This window comes from Schistocerca nitens, chromosome 3 (genome assembly GCF_023898315.1).
Source record: "Schistocerca nitens isolate TAMUIC-IGC-003100 chromosome 3, iqSchNite1.1, whole genome shotgun sequence".
Lineage (NCBI taxonomy): Eukaryota > Metazoa > Arthropoda > Insecta > Orthoptera > Acrididae > Schistocerca > Schistocerca nitens.
This window is the reverse complement of record NC_064616.1, coordinates 703,890,975-703,909,766: the sequence shown is the minus strand read 5'-3', so window position 1 is coordinate 703,909,766 and position 18,792 is coordinate 703,890,975. Positions and strand designations below refer to the sequence as shown.

Here is an 18,792-nt window from a genome sequence, read left to right as displayed (position 1 = left end):
GCTGCTGGTGTACTTTACGAACAACCAGAATCTCTTCTGATTTTCTGTCAGATTTCGAGACAGAGTTTCATTTTGGAAGCTATTAAAAGCGTCTCACATTGAAGTCAGCGCTAAGTTTCTAGCTTCAGTAAAACTCCGCCAGTCTTGGAAATTTTGTGTCAGGCCTTTTTTCGGTGCTTCTCTAACAATGTTCTGAGTTGTTCTGTGTACAATGGGGAATTAGCACCATCTTTTATTAATTTATTTGGTTTAAATCTCTCTGTTGCCTCAGATACTGTTTCTTTGATTTTTAAGCCACGTCTCGTCTACACTTACGTAGTTAATTGGGATGGAGTGGAGACTCTCTCTTAAGAAGATGCAAACGAATTTTTATCTACTTTTTAAATATATTTTGCGTTTACTTTTGGTGGATTTGGATGTTTCGGTGGTCAGCGTCGCTACAATGATCTTGTGGTCTCTAATCCCTGTATCCGTCATGACGCTCCCTATTTGCTCCGGATTTTTTGTTGCTAAGAAGTAAAGTATCTTTACGCAACCATTTAGACAACAAGTGGGCTCCTGAACTAATCGTTCAAAATAATTTGCGGGGAAAGAATTCTGTAACATTTACGACGATGTTTTATGCCTACTACCGGCTTTAACATGGTATATTCACCAACATATCGCTGGTAGATTGAAGTCACCACCAACAATAACTGTATGAGTGAGATACCTGTTTGAAATGAGACAAAAATTTTCTTTGAACTCTTCAGAAACTGTATCATCTGAGTTGGGCGGTGGACGGGGTTGGGTCGGTAGAACGAACCAGTTATTAATGTATTCCTTACAGGAACTATCTTCTTCAATTTCGCTATGAGATAAACTACTTCTAACAGCAACAAAGACGCTGCCACCAATTGTATTTAATCGAGCCTTCCTAAACACCGTTAGGTACTTTATAAAAATTTCAGGTGACCTTATCTCCAGCTTTCCAGCCCTGTAACAATTTGAGCTTCAGTGCTTTCCGTTCGCAGTTGGAGCGCTGGTTCTTTCCCAACATAGCTACGCCATCTTGTCGAGATTGGGTTTTCTGCTGGTGGTCCGCGTCTTCCCAACACGATATTTCGACGCCGTAACTCGACGTCTTCATCAGGTCATCTCAATGAGATGACAATGAATCGCCGGGATCATCTAAGAAATTCCACAGCTTTGACAGTTTTAAACTACAGTTTTGATTGTTGCTATATTGTTCACTTCATCCTGTGTTCATCGTGCATCCTTGGAGTCGTAAGCCCTTTCTGCCTTTATTGAGACCATCTAATCTAAAAAGCTGCCATTAGGAAACATGGTGTCTGTATTAAACAAGATGCAAGTACATAAAGTTCCAAGCTTAATGCTCTAGAGTTCAGATAATGCTTAATCTGCAAAACACAACATATAAGGATGTGTTGAAACTTAATGCCTCAGAATGTTTTATTCTGTTCTTAATATGTCATGCATTTTACTCGATCAGCTTGCCAACTTCACTGATGCGAGTTGCAACCATCTGCCGCTAGAGGCCTCTGAGTTGTAGCATGTAATATGACAGTGTGTCATGTACCTATGTAAGTGCATGACAAACACCATGCTGTAATTGAATTTATAATACCAGAAAATATGCCTCCAACTGAAATCCACAGAAGAATGAAAGATGTGTACAGCTTTGAGCCTGAAGGTGATGGTATCCATAACAACATTGTGGCAGGCAATGAAAGCTAGGTTGACTATTTTGAACCTTAAAACAAGAGAGCTAAATGGAGTGCTGCCTCAAGGGATCACTGACACAAAGAAGTTGAAGACCCGCCATTAACAGGCAAAGTCATCCTCACAGTGTTCTGGGATCTTCATGGTGTGGTGCATTTAAAATTTGTGCCAAAAGGCAACACCATCAACTCTGCTACATACTGCAAAATCCCCAGAAAACTGACAGTGCAGATTTGAAGAGTTCATCCACATCTGGAGTAGCCTCTCTTTCAGCATGACAATACCAGACCACACATGAGTGCTGCAACATTAACAATAATCTGACGCCTTGGGTTCGCTGCCATCAATCGTCATCTGTACAGTTACAACGTGGCCCCATCCTATTTTTATGTTTCCAGAACTTAAAGAACACCTTGAAGGAATTTTCTTTTATAGTGAAGAAGTAGTGCAAGCAGAAGTGATGTTGGGGCTCCATCAACAAAGTCAAACTTTCTACAGTGATGGTATCAACAAATGGTCTCTCATTGGGATATATGTGTTTGTTGCCAGGTTGACTGTGCTGAGAAATAAATATGTAGACATGAAGAATAAAGATGTAGAATGTTAATGAAGCTTGTGTGTAAGATTTTTTACATTAACAGATTTGGAGGCATTATTTTTCAGCACACTGCAGTACATTCATATCACAGTAAATTCCCCAGTAGAATCGGATGTGATTCTGGCGTAGATAAAAAGTTTCCAAAGTCAGTCACATTTAGGCATGCATATTCAAATACAGAGGTATGTAAACAGGCAGAATACGGTGCTGCGGTCAGCAACACCTATATAAGACAACAAGTGTGTGGCCCAGTTTTTAGATTGGTTATTGCTGCTACAATGGCAGGTTATCAAGATTTAAGTGAGTTTGAATGTAGTGTTATAGTCTGTGCACGAGCGATGGTACACAGCATCTCCGTGGAGATTTTTCCATACAACCATTTCACTAGTGTACTGCGAATATCAGGAATCTGCTAAAATGTCAAATCTCTGACATCGCTGCGTCCGGAAAAAGATCCTGCAAGAACAGGACCAATGACACTGAAAAGAACTGTTCAGTGTGACAGAAGTGCAACTCTTCCACAGATTGTTGCCGATTTCAGTGCTGGGCCACCAACAAGTGTCAGTATGTGAAGCATTCAATGGAACATCATCGATATGGGCTTGTGGAGCCAAAGGCCCACTTGTGTACCCTTGATGACCGTATGACACAACGTTTTACGCCTGGCCTGGGCCCATCAGCACTGACATAGGACTGTTCATGACTGGAAACATGTTGCCTAGTCAGACAAGTCTTGTTTCAGATTTTATCGAGTGGATGGATGTGTACAGGTATGGAGACAACCTCATGAATCCATGGACACTGCATGTCAGCAGGAGACTGTTCAAGTTGGTGGAGACTCTGTAATGGTGTGGAGCATGTGTAGTTGGAGTGACATGGGACCCCTGATGCATCTAAATAAGACTCGGACAGGTGACACATACATAAGCATCCTGTCTGATCACATGCATCCATTCATGTCCATTGTGCATTCCAACAGACTTGGGAACTTCCAGCAGGACACTGCAACACCTCACTTGTCCAGAACTGCTACAGAGTGGCTCCAGGAACACTCTTCTGAGTTTAAATACTTCCGCTGCCCACCAAACTCTACAGACATGAACATTTTTTAGCACATGTGGGATGCCTTGCAACATGTTGTTCCAAAGAGATCTCCCTCCCCTCGTACTCTTACGGATTTATGAACACCTGTGCGGGATTCATGGTGTCAGTTCCCTCTAGCACTACTTCAGACATCAGTTGAGCCCATGCCACATCATGTTGCAGCATTTCCGCATGCTTGCGGGGCCCCGACATGATATTAGGCAGTTTCTTTAGTTCTTCAGTGTAAAGTAGGCCGGCCACTGTGGCCGAGCAGTTCTAGGCGCTTCAGTCTGGAACCGCGCTGCTGCTAGGGTCACAGGTTCGAATCCTACCTCGGGCATAGATGTGTGTGATGTCCTTAGGTTAAGTAGGATTAAGTAGTTCTAAGTCTAGGGGACTGATGACCTCAGATGTTGAGTCCCATAGTGCTTAGAGCCATTTTGTAAAACAGATGACTTAAAGAGGTGGTTTATTGTTGCTATTGGTGTACCTTCTGGGGACAGATACATAGTCCTGTTTAGTATTTCATTAACAATTTTGTGAGTGGATAGAATTGTGTCTTTGTCGTTGTCTGAAGTACATTCATTTGAAACTACCAAAATTTGTTGCATAATTTGTGAACCTTCTTTGTCTGCCATTGACATACTGGTTAAATTGTTTGAAAATTTTATTCATTACCATTCCTCAGCTATCCTTCAGGAATGGTCATGCTGTCTCAGTCTATTAGTTTGAATAATCATATTGTAGTACACTGTGGTCACATACCTTTTATTTTAATTTTAGATTTTACTTCCTAAATATTTTACAGTAAAATTATCCACATAACATGTAATTATGTTCCCATGCTGTGTTTTTTCAAGAAAGTAATGATGAAGTTGTGTAAAGAAAATTGCTCTGTAATTTGCTAATTTTGGTCTTTTTGTTTCTGTAGGTGGCTTCTCTCAATTTCGCTCTTGCTACCCGGAATGGTGTGACAGTTGTAGTGAGCTGGCAGGTGATGTGAGCACTGGCCCAGGTGCTGAGTCTGTTGCTGTGCCTCTCATGGGGCTCCGCAGCCTACGGATTTCACCAGCATTGCAGACCTGCAAGGTTTGGATTACCTAATTATAAATATCAACAAGTAATTTCTGAAAGTAGATGGGAATTATTCACCAGAAATGATAAATAAATGTATAATGTACAAGAAACAGAATACAATCACTTGCATGTACAGAAAACATGGGTGGTTCAGACGTACACTTACAGATTCCATAAGCTCACTGGCTTTTGTGGTTCCATTATTTCTGTTTTCTGTACTAAAACTGGAAGGTGGAAAGGGAGGCACATGAAAACAGACCACAGTTCTCCTGCCATTCAGAACAACCATAGGTTTCTGTAGGCTCCTTTTGCGGGAAGGAAAAAGCGATGTTGAAAGGGGAGGGGGAGGGACAGGTAGCTCAGTTGAAACTCCCTGGCAGATTAAAACTGTGTGCCGGACTGAGACTCAAACTCGGGACTTTTGCCTTTCGCGGGCAAGTGCTCTACCAACTGAGCTACCCAAGCACGATTCTCACCCCGTCCTCACAGCTTTACGTCCGCCAGTACCTTGTCTCCTACCTTCCGAACTTTACAGAAGCTCTCCTGCGAACCGTGCAGGATTAGCACTCCTGAAACAAAGGATATTGCAGAGACATGGCTTAGCCACAGCCTAGGGGCATCTTCCCCAAACCAGAAAATCTCTATCTCCTCCTAGAGGAAATCTGTTGGTCTAACGAGTAAAAGTGTTGCGCTCTGTTTCTGTCAACAGTACTGAGAATTGCCTCTCCTGAAGGTAAGACTCATCAGCATGTCAGTCGAGTCATGATTTTAACATTTTGAAATTGACTTTTACTTTTTACACAGAATGTTATTTAATGCATTTTGAAAACATATTTAGTAATTTAGGAAAAATTAGAGAACTGAGAAAGAGGAATCCATAGTTACTTCTTATGTCTTCAACAAGAATGTTATGTGAAAGAGAGATACAAGGTGAAAAGTCTTCTGACTGGAAGTGAAACACTGCTTTTGCACTATTTGTTGGTGAGTCTCATTTTAGGTCAGTGTCCTTCATCCAGTTTTCTCTGTGGTAATCTCTATTGAAGAAATGAGATTCTCTGTGGTTCTGATACTCCCAACTGCAGCTGCCATGAAATTTCTCTTTGACTCAAAACATCTCTCGGCCACAAATTTCTTCAGTTGTGCAAAAAGATGGAAATATATGTGGATGGCATGACAGACCTGGCAAAATGTTTTTTTTCCCATTGTTGAAGCACTTTCCATTGCCATGATGGAAAATAAAAAAAATTGCAAAGCAGGATTCTTCTCACTGTAATTCTCATTTAGTTGATCTAAAAGACTAGTGCAGTACTTGCCAGTCCTTGTTTTGCCCATTGCGAGGTAATTAACTAGAAGAGTGCTTCAAAACACAAAAAACACATTTCTCACATATTAAATGTGATCCTCCTTTTCTCTATAGGTTACTGCCTACCATTTTTGCTTTAGTTGCAATTTGTTGGTCCAAGCATTGCAGAGAGGTTTTTTTGTGCATTTGTGTTTTACTATAAGTCAGTAAATTCATCACTGATCTTGAACGAAGCTCTCTCATATTGAGTTCTCTCCATCACTCTCCTGAATTGTCTCTGAAATCCTCAATCACTGGCCATCCTTTACCGTATTGCATCTTTTCTTGATGTTTTCCTTGTGGTTGTGTTTTCAGGTCTCTTTAAGGTACAACTACACTCATCTTAATTGTTCAAAGTCGGAGAACATACTCTGTACAAAAATTCACCAGCTTTGTATGAATTTCTGTTTGCTGTGAACCATACAAATGATTCCATGTTGATTTGGTATTTCAATAGATCCAATTTAAAAAAAATTCACAAATCTACTGTATAAACCTAAGACTTCTCACATATGATCAGTAGATACTATGAGTTGAATTTTCACTTCATCTTCATTGAGTGTGTGTAATTTACAGCACTTTTTATCACTTTGATCACACAGGTGTAATGAAGGACCAGAGTTAAGGGAAAGCAGAATAATGGAAGCTCTGGTTATTAAACTAGAAAATCAACTTCTGACAGCTATGTTGTGGAATGTTCTAAAAAAAAATCCCCATTCTCATTATTAAAAATTAGTTGTTGCTAATTTTCTGCCATCCATGAAAATCTCTCTGCTTGAAGGATATGAAACTTGTATTGTAGTCCTCATATGATCAGAATTCTTGCTATACCCATGCAGCATTCACTTTATATTTGTCACAGTGCAATAGATAATGGAAGAATGAACAACACATCAATACTGTTGTGACTTTGTTAACTACAGTATTGGGTATCATTATTTTTTCCACAACATAACACATAGAAATTTGTTTACTGTTTAGCCTCTCAGCTGCCTTTAGAATATTTATTTCTGTTTTTCAGTGTATAAAGATGACTTTTATTTCTTGTTTCAGAGGCAGCACCATCATTTGGGTTCTTCATGTGGTAGTTCATCTTCTGCTGCTACAAGTAGCACAGACTCTTCAGATTCAGATGACCGCTGTGATTCATCCTTGGGTCTAGAAGAAGATCGGGACTTCCCTGTTGAGATAGTTCCACACTTATTTCTGGGCAATGCATCAAATTCAGAGGACAGGGAGTCACTAAACAGGCACAGCATACAGGTACACTACAAGTGAAATTCAAATTAGGCACTTGATTTATGTATGAGTATAAAAGTCATGACTTAATATAAGAATAACGTCACTGTAGTTTTAAAATTCACACTGCATGTGGCTGTTGCCCTATGTTAGGTGCTATTCAAAGAAAATAATGAATGTGATTAATGACAAAACAATGAAAGATTTTAGAGGAATCTTAAGAAAAATAAAGGCTGCAATGAAGTGCACAGTGAGCTTAATGCCAGCTCATAATTAATCCTCTGACTTAATAAGTTGGTATACCTTTTTGGTAGCACTTTCCTCAATACAGTGCTATAACTCAAAGGGACTTCACAAAATAGTCTGAAAAAATATGGATCCAGAATGAATTTAATCACACAAGCAGTTCTGTAAAATATTTAAAAACTCTCAGAAAAATGAAGGAGTATGCACATTTTTCAAAAATTTACATAAGAGATTGTAAAATTAAATGAGAATGGAACATTGTTAAAAGACAGACAAACAAGTAAGCTACACAATATGACTCTGTTTCAATGAAAGTGGTCCATGTGTAGCAGGTGTTTATATAATTATATCCAAAACATTGCAGAAAATTGGTTTAAGGATTTCAAAAGAGGTAGCAAATTAACACACTGAAGAAGCAACATGAGAGAAATAAAGTGACATGAAAATCTCTTGCACAACCACATCTGAAATAACAAAAATCATCATGACCCTTGAAAGTTAAATTTGTATGGAGTTGATGAAATCTGCAACCAGACTCAAGTGTGGCCGTGTAATACGTAATGTTCTTAGTCATGTGTGTAAGACGTAATTAATTTTGAGTGTATTACCAGGCCCTCAAAGTATGCCACTTTTGGTAACCCTAAGAAATGTGACTTAACAGGTTAGTTTGTTAATTACTTGCTTACCCATTCTGTAGAACATATGAGTGGTTCTTTTATTGAAATAATGTGGAATGAATCAGTTTACAGCACATGCATACATGAATAGTGTTAACATTAATGAACACATTATTTAGTAGTCCTGCTTGTGCAACTACACTTAAACAAGTTGTTCATTAAGATGCATCTATTTTTAAATAGGAATTTGTCCATGGAATAGGTGTTGTCCAGGATAAATTATTTAGGTTAGATTTAAAACTTGGTTTCCTACCTGTCAGATATTTCATGTTATTGGACAAATGATTTTTTTTTTTTTGCGTATTTAACTCTTTTTCAGTCATTGGCAGCTTTAATGATGGATAATAAAGGCAATTTTTTTATGGATGTCTCAGTTCTTCTCAAATTTTGATGGATCAATTATGAAGTTCTGCAAGTGAATATATGTATTGTAATGACACAGTTAAAATGGCTAGGTCCTTGAAATACCTACATAATGACTACAGGTTAACACCGCATATTATTCATAGGGCTCACTTTTGTGCAATCAATACTTTCTAAGTGATGAGGTACCTAAGAAAATTATTACATAGGACAATATTGAGTGAAAATATACAAATATGTCAATAGAGTAATAAATTTGTGATTCTTCAGTTTCTCCCGGCATATTTGATAGTCAAAATATCCACGGGTGTACTGCCGGTCTACAGTGTCCAACGGGCACAATATTTCGGCGATCGTACATGTCGCCATCATGAGGTGAACTGACGGACTGAGCTCCTGTGAACGGGCCGGCACGGAGATCCGTACACCATGGCTGCTCAGGGGGGAACTGGGTTCGGTCACGGCGGCGGCAGATTTAAATGCCCTCTGCCCGCGACGCACTCACTCCGCCGTCCGCGCCCCGCGCCACGGTCGCGCGGTGGAACAGATTGCGACGGCATCTGAGATGACGTCGGTGTGATGGCTCTGTCCGCCGTGGTCGTCACAACTATACATTTGCTCAATTTACTCTTGATTAACCCAATCGCTGGTTCCCAAGCCTTGCTAAGATTATAGCCACAGTCACGGTTTATGATGTCGTCATTGGTGCGAATTTCGATGGCCTCTCTAACAACGCTGTCCCAGTATGTCGACGTCTGTACCAGAATCCTCGTGCGTTCATACTTCATAGCGTGATTTTCCGACAAACAATGTTCAGCGACCGCCGACTTGCTCGGATACATCAGTCGAGTGTGCCTCTGGTGTTCACGACATCGATCCTCGACGGTACGCATCGTCTGACCAATATACGACTTGCCACATTGACATGGAATCTGGTACACGCCGGCCTTCCTCAAACCGAGGTCATCTTTGGTGCTCCCCACCAGTGCACGAGTTTTATTCGGAGGACAAAACACAGTTCCGACCCGGCGTTTCTTCAAAATGCGGGCGATTTTCCCCGAGAGTGCGCCTGTATATGGGATAAACGCAGTTCCTACCTCCTTCCTCGTGATTTCATCCATCTCCACAGGTTGTGCTGTAGTGGTTGGGCGGAGAGCACGTTGAATCTGCCACTCTGAGTACCCATTTTTTCGAAATACAGTTCTCAGATGTTCCAATTCCTGGGGTAGACTCTCTGCGTCAGAGATAGTAAGGCCCTATGTACTAGAGTTTTATGTACCCCATTCCTCTGTGAAGGGTGGTGGCAGCTGTCTGCGTGCAAATACAGATCAGTGTGCGTTGTCTTCTGATACACCCCATGACTTAGGGTGCCGTCAGGCCTTCTCTTGACCAAGACGTCAAGGAAAGGTAGTTTACCCTCCGTTTCAGTCTCCATAGTGAATTTGATGTTGGGGTGTATGGAGTTTAGATGTGTAAGGAAGTCAAGGAGTTTATCCATACCATGTGGCCAGATGACGAATGTGTCATCCACGTAACGGAAAAAGCAAGTGGTTTCCATTCGGCTGACGACAGGGCTTCCTCCTCGAAGTTCTCCATGTACAAATTCGCTACCACCGGTGAGAGTGGGCTACCCATGGCGAATCCCTCCGTTTGTTTGTAGTATTCTCCATTAAAAAGAAAATACGTGGAAGTCAAGACATGCCTAAAAAGTTCAGTGGTCTTCTCGTCAAACTTCTGACTTATCAATTCTAGTGACTCTCGCAGGGGTACCCTCGTGAACAAGGAAACGACGTCAAAACTCACCATGATATCTGACTCACCTAATGTGAAGCTATCAAGGCGTTTAACAAAATCCACGGAATTACGGATGTGATGAGGGCATTTACCCACATAAGGACTTAATATTCCCATCAGGTATTTGGCCAACAAATATGTGGGTGCCCTGATGTTGCTGACAATGTGGCGTAATGGTATTTCGAAAAAATGGGTACTCAGAGTGGCAGATTCAATGTGCTCTTCCGCCCAACCACTACAGCACAACCTGTGGAGATGGATGAAATCACGAGGGAGGAGGTAGGAACTGCGTTTATCCCATATACAGGCGCACTCTCGGGGAAAATTGCCCGCATTTTGAAGAAACACTGGGTTGGAACTGTGTTTTGTCCTCCGAATAAAACTCGTGCGCTGGTGGGGAGCGCCAAAGATGACCTCGGTTTGAGGAAGGCCGGCGTGTACCAGATTCCGTGTCAATGTGGCAAGTCGTATATTGGTCAGACGATGCGTACCGTTAAGGATCGATGCCGTGAACACCAGAGGCACACTCGACTGATGTATCCGAGCAAGTCGGCGGTCGCTGAACATTGTTTGTCGGAAAATCACGCTATGGAGTATGAACGCACGAGGATTCTGGTACAGATGTCGAGATACTGGGACAGCGTTGTTAAAGAGGCCATCGAAATTCGCACCAATGACGACATCATAAACCATGACTGTGGCTATAATCTTAGCAAGGCTTGGGATCCAGCGATTGGGTTAATCAAGAGTAAATCGAGCAAATGTATAGTTGTGACGACCACGGTGGACAGAGCCATCACACCGACGTCATCTCAGATGCCGTCGCAATCTGTTCCACCGCGCGACCGTGGCGCGGGGCGCGGACGGCGGAGTGAGCGCGCCGCGGGCAGAGGGTATTTAAATTGGCCACCGCCGCGACCGAACCCAGTTCCCCCTGAGCAGCCATAGTGTACGGATCTCCATGCCGGCACGTTCACAGGAGCTCAGTCCGTCAGTTCACCTGATGATAGCGACATGTATGATCACCGAAATATTGTGCCCGTTGGACACTGTAGACCGGCAGTACACCCGTGGATATTTTGATTAGTAACAAATTTGTTTCCAAGACCAGCAATTACACAAAAAGCAAATGTGGCTGAACTTAATTGTTTGAGAAGCTCAGTAATAAGCTCATTTAATTTTTTTCCATCACTATATACACTCAAAAATTTGAAGCATTTTATCTTATTTGCTGACATCTATTCATGTGCTGCATTGGCAGCATGTCATTAACAACTGGCGATTCTCATTCATTATTCAATTTCCCAAACATTCCTAGAGGGCAATGTTCTGAAGAGCTGTCACCCACCAGTGTAATAATGGGTTACTTTGTCAGACACAGCAACAAAGCAAGAAATGACTGTTATAATAAAATAAGAGAAATCGGAGCTTGCTGAAAGATTTAGGGGTTCATTTTTCTCACATTATTCCAGGGTAAAATTATTGAGAAATAGTCTGAAAGTGGTTCCATGTACCCTCAGCCAATCACTTGAGTGTGAATTGCAGAATAATCATACAAGAGAGAGATTGCTACTCACTGTAAAGATGATATATTGAGGTGTAGACAGGAACAATTAAAATTCTGTACACATTGAGCTTTTGATGAAAGGCCTCTTCAGAAAGGAAAGAACACACACATTCACACAAGCAAGCATTCCTCGTGCACACATGATTGCTCTCTCTAACCACTTAGGAGCGGTCAGAGGTAGCACTCATTTGTGCATGAGGCATGCTTGCTTGTGAGAATGTGTGTGGTTTTCCCTTTCTGAAGAAAGCTTTGGCCAAAAGCTGAATGTGTAACAGTATTTTCATTGTGCCTGCCTCCAACTCGATGTGTCATCTTTGCAGTGAGCAGTAATCTATTGTTTCCACAATATTGTTGATATTCTGATGTGAACTTCCCATGTTCGTCACCATATAGAATCACTAAAGAATAACTCTACTGAGGCAGCTGTTAATACTTGCACTAAGTGCATTTTTTTTTTTTTTTAATGAGGATGTCAACATTAGGGATCTTCTGATACTTATGAAGTCATTAGGTTGTGTCAGTCATATTATCATGTTAGAGAAGTGTGTGTGTGTGTGTGTGTGTGTGTGTGTGTGTGTGTGTGTGTGTGTGTGTGTGTAATTCATGTTTCATCTTAAGTCTAGTTTAATTCCTATTTAAGAAGTAGTGCAGAAAAATTGTACTATTGTGTTAAAGTAATGTGGAAGCAATCTAGCTCGACAAAAGATCTATTATGGAAACTAGCAAGTTTTCTTTGTCTTTTGTGTGTTCCTGTCAATAACTCCAAACTTCTGCTATTTGGTGAGTGGCCTTCCTTACTCCCAAATTATTTACATTCTTGTCTTTGTCTTCATTGCTTCACAACCCTTCAATTTTGGTAGGAATTTCATTTGCACTACCTGTATATTTGATAGTTCCTTCAAAAAATATCCAGGCTTCCTATCCATACAATACTGTGGGCACTACCTCTTGCCATGTGGAATTCAGCAGTATGTTTTATCTGATCTTATTAGTGAAATCTTTATTTTGTTTCTATAGCTTGTCACATACTAGGTGAGGGTGACATCTGTGGTATTTATCAACCACCATTGCAAATCTTTGTTCACATTTTATGCACTGCCTTGCAACTTATTACTTCCAGCTTTTGTTTTGAAGTTTTGATATATTTCTTTCTCACTATATTCTGTAGGTGGATTGTCATTTGGAGGTAGTCATCATTTCAATAAATGATACTTAGATCAGCATGGGATTGATATCTCTGATATATTGGTTCTGAATTTGGTGCTTTGTCTTACATTATATTTACATCCCTGTAGTAATAAAATACTGTGGTTGACCCAGTGCCTGGACAACTCTCAATTTTCCCCAACTGGTTGCTTATTATCATCTAAAAATGTTATATGGTCAGTGAATTTTCGATTGGATTTCAAAAGGGCCACTCAGCCAGTGTGCATGTCAGTGACAATTGTAAAGTAAATTACCTGTAAAAAAACCTTTCCGTTTTTGAAATCGTATGAGAAGAAAGACTGGCAAAAAGTAATTGACATCATCTTATACAGAAGTCTTATAGTGGCATATTTTAATGTGTGTGAGAAAATCCCTTGCATTAAATATGTATGACACATGTGGCTAAGAACATTACTTATTACAGAGTCACTTTTTAGTGTCTTATTTGAGTTATTAACAACTCCATATTAATTTTTATTTTTTAAGTTAATAGTTTTCTGCACTTCACAAGTGGTGAGAGAGAGTTTTCTATTTCACTTTCCCCATTGTCACTTCTTTTGTCCACTGGTTTACTTTCTCTTCATAACTAGTTACATCAGTTTTCTCACCTACTTTATGAAAGACAGGTCATATTTATCAGGTGTGTTTAACAATAACTTTTTCAGTGTTCCCATTCCTTTTAATAGAAATTGTCATTGGCTATGGCTACTGCCCCTGTCTCACTTTGAACAATATTCCATACTGATTTTAATGTATTGTTTTAGCTGTCAATTTATATTGTGTATGTACTCGTGACTGTTCTACAAATGTTCCTCATACGTTACAGTGCTGTTCATAATATGAAAGAACATTGCTGGTCACTAAAACTGCAACAACAGCAAGGATAGCAAATAACTTGTGGCACTGAGTATGACCCTCCTGAATCCATCAATTTCATATTTGCATAACAGTCATGGAATCCCCACCAATTTCAGCAATGACAGCACTGGACTGTAAACCACTGTCTCAGGAGCTACAATACTGCTGCTGTCAAATTTGTACGTATGCGGGTAAACAAATCTCCTGAAATGAGGCATAACGTGATCTTTCCACAATTGACCAACATTCAACTGCAGTTTCTGAGTGAAAACTTCGGTGTAATTTTCCATTATGTACAGAATGTACATGGTGTTACTCCCATGTAATTTTTGTGGTTGTACTGAAATTCTGATAATTTGCCTGTCTGAACATGTAGCACTTTGTTGTGTGCCACCTTGATGGTGCTGAAATTTTAATGGCCAGCAGTGCAGTTGTGGATCGGAGTCACATTCACCAAACTCCTGAAGACCATTGGTGTTACTCGTGATACTGTGTTATCATGAAACACATCTGTTGATAGTTTAAAGCACTTTCAGGGAGGTTATTTGATTTTATAAGGAATTTTAAATTGATGTACTGCTTTTTACTTACTTCTTTGTAAATGGTAATTGCAGCATGGTTATACAAAAAATTTTGAAGAATAAACTAAAGTCCTAAAAATACAAATTGGTGAGGGATGGATTCCAGTCACAAATATATTGCAAAGAAACCTAGTATTGAGGCTAATGGGTTTGCAGTTGTATTGTTTATTTTTACACCTTGTATTTTACAGAGTAATGTCATAGACTACCACCACATTTTACAACTGCTGCCAAGAGTCTTTTTCCATTCATTTGGCATTGCTTCAGTGTGGTTTTTGTTACTGTCAGTAACTGTTAGTGCCTATCAAGAGTACATCAAAGATCTCTCTGACACAAGTATAGGCTGTGCTGCATGTTTGCTTAGCTCCATAGACCTCGAGGGGGTGCAACACCTAACAAGGGATTTAGGTTGAATGATAATATTTGCAAAGATTTTAATTGTTGTTATTTTTCAACCCAAAGACTGGTTTGATGCAGTTCTCCATGTTACTCCATCCTGTGCAAGCATCTTTCTCTCTGTCAAACTACTGCAACCTCCATTCACTTGAACCTGCTTACTATATTCAAACTTATATAATATATATAACAAAACATTCACTGTACAACAGCTATTGTCAAGCACATTGTGAACCAGATCAATGCCAAGAAGAGAGTTTATCAGTCTACAGAGCCCATGATCTAGTCTGCCAACCATTTGAAAGAAACACACATTTTCACCTGATGATTCTGTCTAAATGTTATTCCCTCTTGTTCAAGATGTATGTGTGGAGAACATAAGGCAAAGCACATAGTCCAGACAGTTTACATCCAGTTGTAAAGAATTATGAAGACTGTGGACACACCTATAATTACTTCTTGGTCTGTCATGTCACACTGAAAGGAAAGTTAGCTGGTAGCATCTACAAAACAATGTTAAGTTACTATATTCATTCAGTGCGCAGACATTTTTTTCAACAGGGTACTGTAACTTTGATGATGACTATGACGATGATGATGACAAATATAGTTGTGTGGGTCTTAATTGGAAAAATCATTGAGTTAATTAACCCTCCTTCATGTCTCAAGGAACTAGAACAGTTTCTTTGTGATCAGTTGTACAAAACTCTATTGATCATCACTGAACATTTATACGAATTTATCCTAAAGAGAATTCAGAGGTTTCATTGGGTAGGCACAGGTAGTTGTATGCCATATTATGGGCATGCTCATAATATTGTATCCAGCCTCCATAATTATTCTTGTGTTAGTGTATACTGGAAATAAAACCTTAAAATTTTCTTCCATTTCACTCTTTCTTTTCTTTTTTGGTTAAATTGTAATTGAGAGAGAGTCCAGATTTTTGAACCTCAATGACTCTTTCTTGTAACTTATAAGCCCAGTGTTACATTTTTGTGGCTCATGGAAACAGTTATGGTGCCCATTATCATCCATGGTTTCGATCTGGTATTCCCAGTGCTTGGTAATAACCTTCATCATAATGTCAAATTGTCACAAATTGTAGAATTCAGTATAGTTCCCTCATGATATAACAAGGTTTTCTCAGCTCAACTTCAACAGACTAGTTTGCATTTCGTGGTAGTATTGCTTGGAATTAACCTACATTGGGTGAGCACATTGTACAATGTATTTTTCAGTATAAATGGGAGAAGAATTTGTCATAAACAGATGTAGTAGGGTAAAACATTTGTCCATGCACCATTTGCTGTCCTGCACTATCATGCCATGTTAGTGATACCAACAGTTTAAGTATAGTAGCATAACTGTGTGAGGATACTTGACTACACATGAAAGGTAATTGATGAAATAACAAGAGTTCTTTCTGGGAATAGCTCTATATCTAGTCATTACTCAATGATTTTTTATGTAAAAAGTAGTTTCATTTGATTGACTGAATTATGTTTTTGTTTCAGTACATTTTGAATGTAACGCCTGATTTACCAAATGTATTTGAGGACTCAGGATCAATTAAGTATATGCAGATTCCAATAGCAGATCACTGGAGCCAGAACTTAGCTAGCTTTTTCCCAAAAGCAATAGAATTCATAGGTAAGTATTAGGAGACTGGTTTCCTCACAGTAAATAATTAATTTAGCATTCAAGTATATATGAAGTATGTCCTGCGAATGGAAGCAGTAAAAGAAATGAGTCACTATTATCATTAAAGCATTGAGGACTCAACAGTCACATAGGAATTTGAAATTGATACAGAGCTTATGGACAGAATCGTCCTCAAGTGTTCAGTGAGTGACACTCTCACTCTCTCTCTCTCTCTCTCTCTCTCTCTCTCTCTCTCTCTCTCTCTCTCCCCCCCCCCCCCCCTCTCTCTCCACTACCCACCCACCCACCCGCCCCCTTGATCCGCTAGATTTGTTTTGTTAACTCCGATGGAGGACTTGGTCCGTAAGGTCAGCAACAATTTCCATCTTGTTATGTGCTAGTCAACTTCTGAGCATGTTAATTAGACTCCTTCTGTTGTTTGTATTCCACTCAGAACTTGACATTATTGTATCAAAATACAGCATTGATCAATTAAATTTGTGTAATGAAATATTTGAGATTTGTTAAAATGTTATACACAAATCATTCCCCAGACTGAAGCAATAAGGGAGTGAAAAAATCATAGGACCAACTGAGGATTGAACCCTTGTCTTATATTAAACTTTCAGATAAATGTTACAAAAACCTTCTCATTTGCTTTTTCAACTGAAATGAAAGCATCTTAAATTTCCTACATAATTTTGCAAGACAGTGCTCTAGACACGATGTTGGAATAAAATTACTCTTGAAATGCTTATAGATTCTAATGAAAATGCAAAGAGTTGATCTGAGAAGACACCATGAAACATTTGTCAGAAGTGATGAGCATTACATTTAACCCTATTTTTCAATTGCTACTTTGGTGATGGAGGTCAGAGACTTGAGTTATGAAAGTAAGCTATGGAGTTCAGATATAAGAGCACGACAGGTTGAAGCAATCAAAATGTGAAATAGTATGAAAATAGTAAATAAACTTATGGGGAAGATGTATTCATGCTATGAGATTTGCTGTCCACACTAAACATTTACTAACAGAACAATTTGCTGAGACTTACGTGCCCTTGACAGTGCAGAATTTGGTGGCAGCAAATCACAGCCACTGATGGGAACAGACGTGTGTGGCATAACATATGACATAAAATTTAAGGAAGATGTAATGAGAATATACAGAACAGGAATTATTATTTGAAATATTGCGCAAATTACAAGAATAAGTCAGCATTCTAGACCTATTCCAAGAACACCCAAAAGCTTTCCTGCACATAAAATAATCTGTTATTAGCTATAGATGCCCTACATAAATTTCCCTTCTTGTGCTGCAATCCCCTATCCCTGACTATCCATCATTCTCTTACTTTCCTTCCCATGGTGACAGTCTCTGATGTTGGCTCAGCTACATCTATGGGTTCTGCTCTTTAACAAATTTATCCATTTACTTTAAATCAGTTTTTTAGCTGAAGCAGTTTTTCATCCTCTTTTGGGTTTGACCTATATTTTCAGTTTTTTTTTTCTGTTGCTTGGACAGACTGGGGAAGAATACCATAAATACTGCCAACTGCTTATTGCATTAAAGATCCCCACATGCAATAACTATGTGGACCCACTTATGCACTTGAAAGCCAATGCCATAGCCAATCCGACATGGTGAGGTCATTGTGTGCCAGTTTTGTAGAATCTCTCTGAAGACATAGGTGTCACACTTCTGATGCTTGAGCTAGTAACTCCCCATGCGTGGCAAGGAGATGATGTTCATCTTCTTTGGGCATCAGGACTCCCAGCAATGAGCGTTGTGCCACGTGACTTTCACTGCAGGTGGGTGGCACCCATTAAGAGAGCTCTTGAAAAGAGTCAGTGGCATCATGGCGGACATTTTACAAGTGAAACATATTACACTCAATCAGCATAATGGTCATACTCATCAGGCTGTCTCAACTGATAAGAGTCAATATTTCAGTGTGGGCCGTTGTAATCCAACTGCTTTCCCTACCCTGGATACCCCTTGGGAAAGGGGATAAGTCAGAAGATTGGGAACAAAACAATTCATTCAATACCTGGTGTGTATTATAATAGAGATACATCTCCAATGATGAAGCCATTAATTTTCATGAAACAAAAATTTGGAAAATTAGTAGGTGCTCTGGAAAGAATGCAAAATAGGTCACTATTGATTAAATGCTCCTCTGCTGCACAATCTCAAGCAGTGAGTGACATACCAGTGCTTATTAGTCCACATAAAACTTTCAATATGGTAAAGGGACTTACCTTACACCCAAGACGAGGATCTGTGAGCTAAAGTAACACTGTAAGTTGTACATATTGTCAGATGTTTTCAAAAAGATAGATAAAGGTGCTTTCATCTTAGTTTTGGTAGGAAATGTCATCCCAGACAGAATTAATGTTAT

General features: G+C 39.6%; 1 protein-coding gene across 1 annotated transcript in view; it reads left to right on the top strand.

Annotated features, from left to right (window-relative positions):
- LOC126249725 (dual specificity protein phosphatase Mpk3) overlaps positions 1–18,792 on the top strand; it is a 183,358-nt gene that overhangs the window by 144,746 nt on the left and 19,820 nt on the right. The window contains exons 2-4 of the mRNA XM_049951406.1: positions 4,335–4,492; positions 6,876–7,085; positions 16,264–16,399. Of these exons, the coding sequence (XP_049807363.1) occupies positions 4,335–4,492; positions 6,876–7,085; positions 16,264–16,399 (504 nt within the window). The remainder of the gene's footprint in view (positions 1–4,334; positions 4,493–6,875; positions 7,086–16,263; positions 16,400–18,792) is intronic.